The following is a 14,991-nucleotide window of genomic DNA, read 5'->3' on the forward strand; positions in this document are numbered from 1 at the left end:
GGAGTACTTCTGGCACTTAACTGATTAGTTTCAGGTGTATTACACATTCTGCCCTTGCAACATTCTTTCACATGCTGTATGGTCTTTATCCAAATGCCATGTTAGTGTTACATTGAGGAACACTAAACTTTCAATAAGGTTTGCATTATCTGAACTGAGTTTGCCTAATCTGAGGAAAATATGGTACAGAAGAAACTACTGAAAGAAACATTTTTATCAAGATATCTGTAATCTGCAGGAATGAAGGCTGCAAAAAAGAGTTTTTGAATTCATTTAATAATATAAAATTCTTCTTCCAATTTTCTCAGAAACTATATAGAGTGAGTTGGTTCACTGAGTTCATTCACTATGTATTCTAATAAAATAGTTTTGAAATTATAATCCTCATCAGGTCTTACTTAATTCAAATTGGAAAAGCTATTATAATATTCATTAATCCTTAGAATGTGTACCTGCACTTACTGAAAGTCAGAATGAACTGCCATAATGCTAAATGATTGTAGTCTTCAGAGTCATTTTATTTTAGCATTGAAAAATAAACAATGCCATGTGTGGTACGATTTTTGTGGAAAAATAAGAGACTTAGTTTTCAAACATGCAGGATGAAAGCCTGGTTTACCACTTTTTAAAAGAAAGTTGCTTTATTTCCCAAGCATCTATTTCTCACCTCTGATAATAGAAATGCTCTCACATCCCTCCTGAAACTAGTCCGCACAGCAGTAGTCAGGAGCAAATTTCAACTTTCTCCTGAAAAGAGTTTATGCACTAAAACACAATTTCAATTTTGCCATCACCTGTGACTCAATGATGGAACATTTGATTCTTTAATCCTGGTGATATTCGAGGTGGAAAGGAGAGACATTTCTTACTTTTTTCTTATTAGTTTTTACCTGTAACTCCTGACCATCTTTTGCAAAATTAAGGAAAGAAAAACGTCTTCTAAAAATTAATGAGGTAACCAAGTGAGAAAAATGAATGTGATTTGTCATGCTTTGTGCTTTATGATGTAGTTAATGGACTACGTTAAACAATGTTGATGCTCAAGAAATATTTCTCCTGAGATTGGGGAAGTGTGAGAGAGTCTTTCAAGATGCCTCTGGAAAAAGTCACACTACCCACTAGGTTAGAAACTTTCAAAAATTTGGTCTTACTCAGATTTGGAACTTGCATTGATATTGACAGAGTGCTTGAACATGGAGTAGACACACAAATTAACATGTGACTATCAATTGTATAACTATATAAAGCCAAACCTTTTTCTTTAACACAAGATAAACAGTCCAAATCTTTGAATTAATGTACGCAATCTAAACCTATATATATATAGGTATCAATCCCTTAAATTTTCTAGTTTCATTCATGACAAAAAATTTTTCTTTATCACAATCTCAACATTATCTTTATAAACTTCTTAAGATGTGTTCTGTTCCTCTACCTTATATGTAGAAAAAATATTGCAAAGGGACAAAGAATAAGAATTGGGATCTTATTCTAAGGTGTGAATGGGGTCTCTTAAGTAAATAAGAATAATGATGTGAAAGGAGGTCATACTTTTGCTATTATAAACTACTAGGGTGAACACCTGGGTTGGTTCTCTTTTGGAAAGTCTCACCTGGTACTCTTAAGTTCTTTACTGATAGGTCTCTTTGAGTGTAACTATCAGCCTTCAGATGACTATTATATTAACTACATGTAAGATGGGTTTGACAGTACATGACAATACAGCTAGTGTATAAGGAAAGGAGATTGGCCGATGAGGAGGTCGACCACCCTTCAGAACTCATGGCTGCTCCTCCCAGATGAGAGTATAAAATGAGGCCCCCATATCCATGCCACCGGACTCAGCGCCAGGCTATTTTCACTTGAAGCGCCCCAGAAGGGGGCGGGTGAGAGCCCTCCCAGCCCCAAGAGACCCAGTCCCAGCAGCTGACTTCCACTACCAAACCACCGCCACTCTCCAGGCCACTTTCTGGACTATACAGCCGCGTGACACATCATAAGACACTTCCTACCCACCCATTTTCCATAATTACCACACTATGTTTGATGGAGTTTAGACAGTAGGCAACAAATCATAGAGAGAAATATATATGTGTATAATATGTGTATAATATATATATATATTTATATATATATATATATGCCTCTTGGATAGCCCAGCAAGCTACCAAGAGTATTCCACCCTGTGACATATTCAATATGCCAAAACCAGTATATATAACAGGTCTCATTTCCTTGACCCTGAAAAGAACCTCCAATCATTGAGAAAGACGAGTAAGGAGAGGCTGCTAAAATCTCAGGCCTTGCATGAATAGAGATGTTACTGGCGCTCACTTGAGAAAACGGGTTGACAGTGATACAGTGACAGTATAAGGAAAACAATTTTAGTTTCCTTATTCTTTTGTTAATCAAGAAAGTACAATGTAGAAGCCAAGCATTAAGGGCATGCAGTGTCTATTACAGTGTACATTCAAAACCGCTGCCAGCTTGCTGGCCAGTCACAAGTTGAGGGCAGTGGGGCCAGGAAGGGCAGTTAGGATAGAGAAAGGAGCACGATGACAATGGTAGTTGGAAATGATCATGCTGAGCCATGATAAACTTTCAGTACCTGTTTTTCCCAAAAGGTGGTGGTGGTGGGGGAGAGAGAGAGAGAGAGAGAGAGAGAGAGAGAGAGAGAGAGAGAGAGAGAGAGAGAGAGAGAGAGAGAGAGAGAGAGAAGGAGAGGAGAGGGAGAGGAGAATATTAAAATAGTGCCTGCCATAGAGCATCGAGGCAGGTGGTGGTGGTGGGGGGGATACTGGGGTGATAGATAAATGGGAAATTAGTGGTGGGAAATGTTCACATGTTCACTGGTGAAGGAAAGGGTGTTGGGACATTTTATGACTGAAACCCAATCATGAACAATGTCATAACTGCGTATCTCATGATCATTAAATTAAAGAAAATAAACTGATGCTAATGAAAGAAAATTGAGGTGACTGTTTCAGTCCTGGCAGGTCAAAAAAAAAAAAGAAAGTAGAGTGGGCAAGTATTCTAAAATATTTTTACACAGGTCAAAAAAGGAAACCACAGTAAAATAATTTGTATGTGGCACTTATCCCAGTAAGGTTATTTTCTCCAAGGTAAATGGTATGTTTGATAGCCTGAAGAAGATCAGATGACATTTCAGTAGATGGTTCTTCATTTTTCGTGATAAAAACAATGTTATGGAGGGGTAACTGTCTTACAGGGAAGAAGAAATGTTAAGATGTGGTTTTGTTACAGGGGAGAACATGTCTGAGATGAAAGAATTAGTTCAAGAGAAGATGGACAATACTGGTTCGTTCACATGTTCCTTTCCTTTCTTTGATCTACATCACTATATTCTTACCCACACTTCTTGCAGTAGATGAAGATCTAATATAAGACAAAAAGTGAACCCTGGGTAAGAACAAAGGCCACAGAAGTATATGTAAAATGAGAAAAAGAGCTAAATGAAGACTATAAAAAACAACCCAGACACTAAAAAGAGGAAGGGACTGTATGGATGAGTGTATGTATAAAAGTCAAGAAACTGCCTAAATAAAACTAAAATTATTGGGTTTATTTTCTGCCACATAAAAAAAAACCTGCCTCCAATTCTAGGGGAAAGGGCAGCTCAGATAGAGAAGGGAGCACCAAATAAAGGGTGTTTGGAGGATCCTCCCAGGAGGGGAGATGCATGTCGAAAGTAGACTATGGACTGAACATGTTTGCCACTCAAAGCCTCTTTTGCAGACCACAACACTCAAAAGGAGAGAGAGAACACAAGGGATTGCCCTGCCACAGAGGCAGGGTGAAATGGGAGGGATGGGGGTGGGAGGGATATTATCCATGGTGGTGGAAAATGGGCACTGGTGGAGGGATGGGTATCTGATCATTGTATAATCGAAACCCAAGCACAAAAAATTGTAAATCTACAACTGTACCTCATGGTGTTTCACTAAAAATAAAAAATAAAAATAAAAAAATTAAAAAACTGCCTTCATTCTTTGAGATGATTGTGACTAGCTCTTCCAAGAACAGTAAAACTTTAATGGAATTAGTTTATTAGAGAAATGTAAACAGAACATGAGTGGAAAGGAGGGAAAGAAAGTTAGACTTACATCTTGACCATTAATGCCAGCCACACCAGGATCTCCTTTTTCTCCTCTTTCACCCTAGAGATAAAAAATATATATAATGTAAAATGGTGCATTTAAAAAATTTCCCAAGAAAAAAGAGCTGTGTTGTTTAAATATTGCATGTTTATTTTGCTAACCACTTAAAAGAAACACTTATTTTTCTGTAAAAAAAATCTGAGTTCTAAAACCTAAAGGAAGCATAAAATTTAGAAAAAGCCGCCTAAAAGAGGATTAAAGAATATTCATAGAATATGGGTTATATATTTTCTTCCATAAGCAATAAAGTACTTTCTGATGGAAAACTTGGCAACACATTTATCAAGGGTCGTAAACATATCTCATGTTTAATTTGGGCCAATGGTTTTACTTCTAGGAATATTTCCTAAGGAAATAATCAGAGATGATAAATTTTAGACACTAATATATAGAGTACAATTCTATTTGTAGTGCTTAAAGAAGGGAAACAACCTAAATGCTCAATAATCTGAAACTCATTAAATAAATTATGGTATATTGGTTAGATTGATACAATATGATGCAGCCATTAAAACCATACTTTTATTTATTCTATAGAAAGATTCTCATGACAAAAATAAAATGATAGGGTACAAATAATGAATTGAAAAATCGCAGTGAATAAATGTTAATCAATACCTATTTTATCACTTTAAAGTCACAAATTTCAAAATAGGCACTAATACATACACATGGTGAGACACATTTTTGTTTGCATATTATCTGAACGATGTATTGTCTTATTAGTAAACCTACTAAATAATGAATTAATACTAAATTAGTGCTTGCTTACTTCACCACCTATTAATCTGCTTACCTGAAAAATTCATCTAACTTTAGATCTACCTATAGGTTTCAGAAACAATAATGGTAAAAATGAAGTAGAACAATAAAGGGGGAAACTATACGCTTAATATTTGTATTTATTTTAGTTTTGGGGCACCACCATGAGATGCTCAGTGCTTACTTGTAGTTCTGTACTCAGGGATCACTACTGGTAGAATCAGGGGAACATATGGGATATCAAGGAGCATACCCAGGTTGGTAATGTGCAAGGCAAATGCCCTACCTACTGTTGCTATCACTCCAACCCCATGCTTAATATTTTTAAAATAATAAAGTTATAGGTTTAATCAGTGAACAGCATGTTAAGTGAAAAAATGATCATTATAGCAAAAAGATTAGATATGTTATATCACTAAAATAAAAAACAGCATTTATCACTCATACTAGTCTCAACTCTATTAAGCATCATGTGCATGTCTATGTGTGTATGTGCAGCTGAAGTAGAGGTAGGGCTAGAAGTACTAGTATAATTGTAGTCATGGCAGTTGTAGTGATCTGCTTGTACTCTAGGGCGAACATTTCTAATCTTATTCATAACTTCTGCTATCAGTTTTTCTAAAACAAACATTAGTTTACATATATTTTAATTTAAACTTGGAACAATGACTGTTTTCAGGAGTTACTTCCTGCTCTGTACTTGGGGATCATTCTTGGTGGTGCTCAAAGAAAAAGTGGTGCTGGTTATCAAATTCTGTTACCTTTTTCATGCAAAAAATGAGCTCCCAATTGATGAGTAATAATCCCAACCTGACAGTACCATTTTTAGTTGCAAAAATATTGAAGGCAACCAAGTATCCATTATTTATTTATTTATTTATTTATTTATTTATTTTTTGCTCTTTGGGTCACATCCGGTGATGCACAGGGGTTATTCCTGGCTCTGCACTCAGGAATTACCCCTGGCAATGCTTGGGGGACCACATAGGATACTGGGAATCAAACCTGGGTAGGCTGCGTGCAAGGCAAACACCCTACCCGTTGTACTATGGCTCCAGCCCCCCAAGTGCCCAATTTTAAGATTTGATATATTAATCTACAAATAGAAGTTAAATGTATATAATTTCCACTCCTAGGTTTATACCACCAGAACACAAAAATATTCATTCTGAAGGACATATGTACACCATATCCATTGCAACAGTTAGGACAATAGCTAGGATATGGACTCTAGCCAGCTATTCAACAACAGATGAATGGATTATAAAGTTGTGGTGTGTATACACAATGGAACACTAGAAAGCTGCAAGGAAGGATGAAATCATGCAATTTTCTGCGACTTGGATGGTACTGGAGCCAAGCAAGCCAGGAGAGAAATATCAACTAAACTCATGTATCCATGGTATATAGAATAACTGGACAAGAAAAGGCAAGGCATCAAAGGGGGGATACCTAGATTATCCTGGAACCTGGATTATAGACAGAAGGACAGAGAAGGAAAGAAACTGAAGGGGGGAGAAAGCAAGAAAAGTCAGACTGAGGGAACAGAGACAGGGGGTAAGGGTCCCAGACACACTAGTGGTGAAGAGGTGTAATGTAGCTATATATCTGAACCATAGAACCAACAAAACTGAGAACAGGAGATCCAATTGCAATAATCAAATTTAAGAATATTCCCGTCAAATAGGCAGGCTGGAAGGTGGGACAGGGGGCACTGGTGGACCAAGTTGACAATGGTAACAGGATAGGTATTGGAAGTTGTATACCTGAAACTCAACTACAAATAACTTTGCAAATCTCCATACCTAATAAATAAATAAAGTGATCAAATAAAATCAATAAAATCAACAAAATCAGTTTTGTTGGCTTTATGGTTCTGAGAGAAAAAAAATTTTACTCATGAGTGAAATATAAATAACTAAAGCAAGTAGACAGGCAAAATATACAGTAAAATTAAGAGCTAGACTTGAAACTATGGTGATTAATAGAAAAGTATGAGTATTCTAAGTGATGAGACAGTGCTGGAATGTGGTTTGCAGGAGTGGTGACAATCAGATACCTGAAGAGTGAAGCTGAACTCCTGAAGACACATACATTTATAAATCAATAATAAATCAATGAAAATAAATGAAAAAAATTATGATCAATGTAATGTACTAAAATTTATTTTAAAAATGTGACAATGTTATTGTAATAAACACATCTGAAATATTTACTATGCACCAAACATTATTTTAAGCATCTTGTGATTTCATGTAAACTTAGAATAAAGGTTTGATTGACATTTTTTGTTTATAGGTGTAGGAACAGAAGAAAGAGAAGCTAAGTTGTGGAACAGGTTATGAAACCGTTCTCTAATCAAAGCAAGCCTCAAGAATCTATGCTTGAAAATCATTAATCTTATTTGCTTTAAAAACATCCCAGGGTGATTGAAAAACACAGTGTATCTTGATTTTTTGCAGAATATAAGACAAAAATCTCCCAGAATGCCCTTCAGAGTAGGAAAGAGAAATAAAAGCAACTTAACATCACCAGAGGTGAGAGAATATAAGTGATGTAACTGCCAGAGGAATGTTACCCAGTGAATAGATCTCAATCTATCCCTACAGCCTCTTTTCCTCTCTCTTATCAAGAAATTTTAATCTTAGCATTACTGACATATTGACAAAATTTTCTGTGGGCAGAATATTGTCCATTATATTATAATATGTTTATCATCATTTCTCTGTTCGCTAGAGGCCAATAGCCAATCTATTTCCTACCCTCATTTTGTTTCTAGATAGTGCCAAATTTCTCATACAGGAGATCACTTTCTCAAGTTGAAAAACACTGATATCTATTATGTGTATATGTTCAGGTTTAGGATATAAAGGGTTAAAACAGAGGGAAATGAAATGCTCTAATAAGGAACATGTACTTTATTAGATTCCCAATCTTGCATTTAAACAAATTCTGGGTTACAGAGCCCAATTAAAAATAAAAAATATATATTAAAGGAATAGAATCCCAAATGGTCACTGAGAAAAGGACAGACCAGGTAATTCACCACAAGAAATACAAAGGAAATTCTAAATGACAATTACTAACATTTTAATGAGTATTTATTCATCAGTGTAGACATTAGAATTAAGTACATGCTAAATCTTCTCTATTACAAATCCTGTTATTCTTCGGGGAAAGCAGTGTCTTTTCTATATTCAGATGGGGAAATAAAAGACATTCATGTGTGAATACTTAATAGATTCACAACAAAAGAAACTTGACGTTAGGAATCAGCAGCTACTTCTCTCTTTTCTCTTTCTCCATTGAGAAGAAAATGAGTAAAAATAAAAGAACATCATTAAGGATTTAAGCTAGAAATTAAGAATCAAAGGTTGTTAGGGATGATTTTTAGATTACTTCATGGTGCTTGTATATATTTTAAAAGCATAAAATATTCAGAAACAAAATCAATAGAACATTTTGTGATATTTTCTTGAAAATATAATAAAACATTCTAGTCTGACAAACTAAAATCCAATCCCAACCAAAAGGGAAGAGGATAAATGTAACTATGGTACATGTAAAACCCACTCTGATGAAACTAATTTAAAAACTATACCAGAAGCTCACATCTTTCCAAACCAAATTGCACTGCATTGTCATTCAAAACAATGCATTCATGTAAACAGTAAAATCCTTTCACAATGTTTGAATTAAATATTAAGGATAATGCAGATCATGATGAACGTTACTAACAATTCAGTAGACAGAAAAATATACTAGCGTCTCTTCTGTATGACTTAAAATATGATGGGTTCTCTGCTAAGCATTTTACAGAGTAAGCTCATTTTAACTTTAATTCATTTTAACTTTTAACTCTAATAACTCTGCAAGATGGATAATCTCATCCTTATTTGCTAATGATAAAGCAACAGTTCATAGGACATATGAATTCTTCATATGATCAATGAATTTCGATTATCTCAAGTTATTCACTCAGTGGGACCTTCATTCAAATGGTCTATTTGTACTTTGGTTTATCTAAGTTTTTATTTCTACTGAAGCTTGAATGCTATTAGCATTTCAGTTCAAGTTCAATCATACTTCTTATCTTTGGTTTCTGAGATTTTTCCTCAGCTGATGAGCCTGTTCATCTCTAGAAAGGCTGCATGAGGGGTGAGAGGTGTGTTAATGCCCCTGACAACTGTCTTCCACTTTATTAATGACACATTAATCCACCAAGTCCAAGGCACCAGGACTTGGTGGATTAATGTGTCAGCTTCCTGTTCTGACTCAGATCCAGTTGCCTACAATGATAAACCCTTTAATTTTATTAGCTTTCCACCTCTATTTCCTCATTTTTTGAGATTACCTGAAATAAACTACTTGTCTGTTAAATCGCTGTCTCGATATTTGTTTCAGGAGATCAATGTGAGGGCGGTATCCCTCATTGTCCATGTCAAAGTCTTCATTTTTATCCATCTCCATGACCTATCACTTCAACTGCTATTTTCCCATACTCGAAATACCCTTATTCTTCTGCTCATCTGATGGAGCCAATCTCAATAAATTCTACTGTCTCCTTGTTCCTTGAATGTTGGTTTACCTTAAGAGAAAATTATGCATCTGAATAGACAGATGCTATTTGACATTCATGAACAACCACATTCTAGGTCCTTAAATACTTTATTCCTTTTAAATAGTTGTTATTAAGACTTCTGTTGCTACTCTCAGATGAAAACTCCTTCTATGGAGATAACAAGGCATCATACAAGTGTTCCCTTCGAGTATAGAAATTGATTCACATTTTGTATATTTTTCTATTATTATGAATGGAAGAATTGTTTCCTCCTCTGCTTACTGCTAATACCTATGAGCTGTGTCCAATGTCATTTTTCTCATAAGATTTCATGATCAAAGTTAACATTCCTGTGAATTTTTACACACACCTCTTTCACCAACATTGATGTACATTGTTGAATCTTCTATTAAAATAGAAACCTTCCACTTCCATATCCTGTCAATTTCTGCTTCATCTACCTATTTGTTTTTAACTTTTTAAAATAGGGTCCCCATATTTCTTTTCTGCATTTCATTACTTGTAATCTACTTCAAAGTCCACCCCAGATTGATTTATAAAATCATGCTCCTCAAACACTGCTTATGCCAAGGCCGAGGGTGATTCCTTTTGGGTCTTTTTTTCTTTGAATAATCTACCAAAATTGCATCATTCTCCAGTCTCTTCCTATACAATTTTGATGAGACACTGATTTTTATATACTTGTCTGTAGTCATATGACTTTTTTTCAATGACTTTTTGATTGTATTCTCTAATAGTTGCTGCTCCACACTCATTATTCCAAAGTTTTTTGTTTTTTCTTTCAATAAACTTTACTAAGAAAATCTTTTTTTTTGAATAATAATTATCTACACAGTAGTGAGTCTCAACTTCCTACTTCTGTCCTCAGTTTCTTTTTATTTTTAACACCTTTAAATGATATAATGAATATACTGCAAAAGAAATATAGAAAATTTATAAACACTGCAACTATGCCCATAATTCAGTACTAAAACACTTCAAAAACAAAATATTTCCAATACTTTGTGCTTATATGTATTAATTGTAGTTCACACTTCCAGACCCTGCAACCATTGATATTTTGGCCAAATTTTTATATCCTTAGAAAATTCAGATAAACAGAATCACAGAATATGCAGGATTTGGGCTGGAGCAATAGTACAGCTGGTGGGGCACTTGTCTTGATTGTGCGGAACCTGCATTTGATCCCCCCACACCACATATGGTCCCCAAGCCCTACCAGGAGTGATTCCTGACTAGTACAGTACTGCCTGGTGTGGCAGAAAGAAAGAAAGAAAGAAAGAAAGAAAGAAAGAAAGGAAGGAAGGAAGGAAGGAAGGAAGGAAGGAAGGAAGGAAGGAAGGAAGGAAGGAAGGAAGGAAGAAAGAGAAAGAGAGAGAGAAAGAGAAAGAAAGAGAGAGAAAGGAGGGAAGGAAGGAAGGAAGGAAGGAAGGAAGGAAGGAAGGAAGGAAGGAAGGAAGAAAGGAGAGAGAGGAAAGAAGGAAGGAAACAAAGAAGAGAAAAAAGAATTTGCAGCATTGAAAAGTTCAGAATTCTTTGATGCAGCACAATGATTTTAAGATTTTACTTGTGTTGTAAATTGCATAAGTAGCTTTCTTTTAAATTTATAATATTCTTTGCATATAAGTACTATATTTCTTTTGTCCATTCACAGCATACCATTATTCCCTTTTCTAAGCCATGATGCCAAAGACATTGACAATATATGTCTTTCTATGCACATGGCTATGTGTTTCTCTTGGATAATTACCTATAATTGACACTATAATCATATGATAAATATGTCTAATTTTTTTGAAGAACTTCCAATATCTATTACGTTTGCATCAGTAGTGTATACGTGTTTCACGTGTGTATATGCCCTTACTAATAATTGGCATGGTCGGTTGTTTTTCATTTGCTCTTTAATAGCTATTTTGGTGGATGAATAGTGGTACCTCACTGGCGTTTCAATTTGAATTTTTTTTAACTTTTTCATACATGTAATAATAATTTTTCACATCTTTGATATGATGTTCATTGAAATTTTCTGCACCTTTATTTTATTTTATTTTTTATTGAATCACCATGAGAAAAGTTACAAAGCTCTCAGGTTTAAGTTTCGGTCATACAATGATCAAACACCCATCCCTTCACCAGTGCACATGTTCCACCACCAAGAGCCCCAGTATACCCCCTATCCCATCCCTACTCCTGCCTGTGTGGCAGATGATTTTCACTTTAGTCTCTCTTTACTTTGATTACATTCAAATTTTCGACAAAAGACCCACTATTATTATTTGGAATTTCCCCCCAACTATCACACATGCTGAAAAAGCATCATTAGATAATTTGTTTTCTATTGCTGAAAATGAAGAGCATATGATGTTGCGTGACCACAACAGCAGCCACGTGATTTTTGATTTTTTTGATTTTTGGTATATTAGTAATTAAGTCCAGGGGCATTTCTGCCAGAAGTGGCCGGATTCCCAGATTGGTTTGTGTGCCTTTGGAATCATGGCCATTTGGAAGCAGAGGAGGCGTTTGTGGGTGGCGATTCAGGGTCTGGTCTGGGCGGCGTGGGGGGGAGTGGTTCTGCCCCCCATTCTGAGAGGCCCCGCACGCTCCATCACTGCAAGTCCATATCTCTCCATCCTATAGGCTCTAAAAGTTGGTGGTTGCCATGCTGCTGCCGAGGGGAAAAAGTGGTGGGACAAACAGCCTTCCCCTCCAGGGTCAGCAAGGGGACATAGTTTAGTTTTTTAGTCCAGAGGCATTTCTGCCAGAAGCTGCCTGGTTCTCAGATTGGTTTGTGTGCCTCTGGGATCATGGTCATTCGGGAGTGAGGGGGCCTTCATGGGCGGCAATCTGGGTCTGGTCCGGGCGGGGGGAAAGGTCCTTTATTTTTTGAGGGGGTCTCTCAAGTGGTTCTTGGCCAGCGATACTTGGCCAGCCAGGTTGATGTTTCAATGTTCATGCCCAGAATGCTGGATACCATCTGGGTCAAACCTAGTGGTGCTTGAGGGATCGAGAAGTGTTGGGTCCTTTTGCATGCCCCTCTCCAGCCCCCTGAATTCGTTCCAATAGCCTCTCCTGATCATTTTTTTTATTAGTCTTACTGGTGAAATTGCTATTTAAATAAGTCATTTATGAGATATGTTCACTTGTAAGTACTGCCATGAGAATATCGCTTGATTTTTTGCTTTTTGAAATGATATTTGAAAATATTAAAAAATATAAAACATCTTTACCAAGATATAATTGACACACTTTATATTTTTAAATATATGCATATATTTAATATGTACAATTTGATGAATTTCAATCATATATCTATAATGAAACATTATAAGTAAAAAAATCATAAGGAAAAAATAATAAATAAGAAAATATATTTTGCCTGCATTTCCATATTTACTATCTATATTTTATTGTAGTTTAGGTAATATGGCTACAACAGTGTTTAAGTTTAAGGTATTGATGCACAAAACTACTGCATAACACCACCGAAACCAAAATCAAAGAGCCTATGACTCTCCACCAGTGTTCTTATGTCACCTCTGACTATTTTTGAGACAAAGGGTCTATGCCAAATAATTTATTAATTTGGGGGATGAATTATTAATATTTGGGTAAATTTAGAATAATTTGTATATTCTAGATAAAAGTCCTTTATTTTCTATGTTAATTTTTTTCCCAGTGTGTCTTGTCTTGTCATTCTCTTAGCAATGTGTATTTTTTAATTTTTCAAATTCTAAAAATTAATTTTCTTATTAATTGATTTTTGTGGCCACAGCTGGTGATGGCCAGGGTTCACTCCAGGCTCTGCATTCAGCAGGAATCTTACATGGTGGCACTCAGGGGATTACATGGGATGCCAGGAATTGGACCTAGGTTGACCATGTGCAAGGCAAACAACCTACCTGCTGTGCTATCACTCTGACCCCAGTGTCTTTTTCTTTTTAAATTGAGGTAACATGGTTTCCAACAGTATTAATATCTATGCTTTAGGCATAAAAATTAATACTGTATTAATTCCTCACATCCACCAACAAAATGTCACTATCCCTCCACCTTTGTCCATAGATCCCTTATCATCAACCATATCTCCTCTGTGCCAATACAATCGGTATACTCAATTCTGTTGATGAGTCAAATGAATTTGATTTCCTTCTGACTGATTTCACTTAGCATTGACAGTGTCTTATTCTATGAAAATTGGCAGGAAGAAGCAGAGTGCAAGGTTCCATCTTTTCTTCTAACTTAGTAATAGCCCTTTGGATATATATGTAACATAAGTTCTTTTTCAACTCATCTGCTGTTGGATACTTGAGTTCTTTCCAGACTTTGGCATTAAATTGTAAAGAGCAGTGAAATGAATATAGATGCATGCACATATATCTTCTTGAATTAGTGCTCTTGTGTTACTGGAATAGTTGCCGAGGAATGGAATCACGAGTGATAAGGAAGATCTATAATCAAATTTTTAAATTAGTGTTCATGCAGTTATCCATAAAGCCTTAATAAGATGACAGTCCCACCAATGATAAGTTAGGCTTTTATTTTCATTTTATTTTATTTTCATTCCCATTGGCACTGATTCCAGAATTTTTGTAGTAGATCACGCTCAGTCACATAAAGTGATATCTTATTGCCATTCTGATTTGCATTTACTGATGACCAGTGTTAATTAACACATTTTCATATGTCTGTTGATTATCTGTATGTCTTCTTATTTAGCTCTTATTCCCATTTTTAATGAGATTATTTATTTTTTGTTGATTTTTGTAAGTACCTTACATGCTGAATATTAGACATTTATCAGATGTAAGTCAGAGATATAGATTTTACAGTTCAATAGGGTGTCTTTTTATTTTAGTCACTGTTATTTTTTATTTATCTTTTTTTGTGCCAAATATAGCTGTGCTTCAGGTTTACTTCTTGCTCTGTGCTCAAGGATCACTCCTGGTGGTCTCTGTGGACCACATGGTGTGCCAGGAAGGGAACCTGGGTCAGCCTTGTGCAAGGGAAGAGTATTACCTGCTGTACTATTTCTTCCACAACAAAAAGTTGGGATTTTTAGTCAGTATACTGTTTGCATATGATGTTACTTAAAAAAATGTCATTATCCATAAACATAAAATATTTTTTCATTTTGTGTTTTTATTCTATCTTTTTAAAATCTGAAATAGTTTCTAACATATCTTTCACATTCTTAATTTATTTTTCTTGATTTATAAATACTTTAGTTACTTATCATTGAAGAGCTGGAGTGATAGCTCAGTGGGTAGCACATTTGCCTTGCATGCAGCTGACCCGGGTTCGATTCCTCCATCCCTCTTGGAAATTCCAGCAAGCTACCGAGAGTATCCTGCCCGCACAGCAGAGCCTGGCAAGCTCCCCGTGGCGTTACTGATATGCCAAAACAGTAACACCAAGTCTCACAATGGAGACGTTACTGGCGCCTGCTAGAGCAAATTGATGAACAAT

The 14,991-nt window shown here is 35.7% G+C and overlaps 1 protein-coding gene across 1 annotated transcript in view; it reads right to left on the minus strand.

Moving 5' to 3' along the window:
- Positions 1 to 14,991, minus strand: part of COL19A1 (collagen type XIX alpha 1 chain) — a 381,848-nt gene that overhangs the window by 207,028 nt on the left and 159,829 nt on the right. The window contains exon 12 of the mRNA XM_056109815.1: positions 4,125 to 4,178. Coding sequence (XP_055965790.1) covers positions 4,125 to 4,178 — 54 coding nt within the window. The remainder of the gene's footprint in view (positions 1 to 4,124; positions 4,179 to 14,991) is intronic.

This window comes from Sorex fumeus, unplaced genomic scaffold (assembly GCF_029834395.1).
Source record: "Sorex fumeus unplaced genomic scaffold, SorFum_2.1 ptg000008l, whole genome shotgun sequence".
Classification (NCBI taxonomy): domain Eukaryota; kingdom Metazoa; phylum Chordata; class Mammalia; order Eulipotyphla; family Soricidae; genus Sorex; species Sorex fumeus.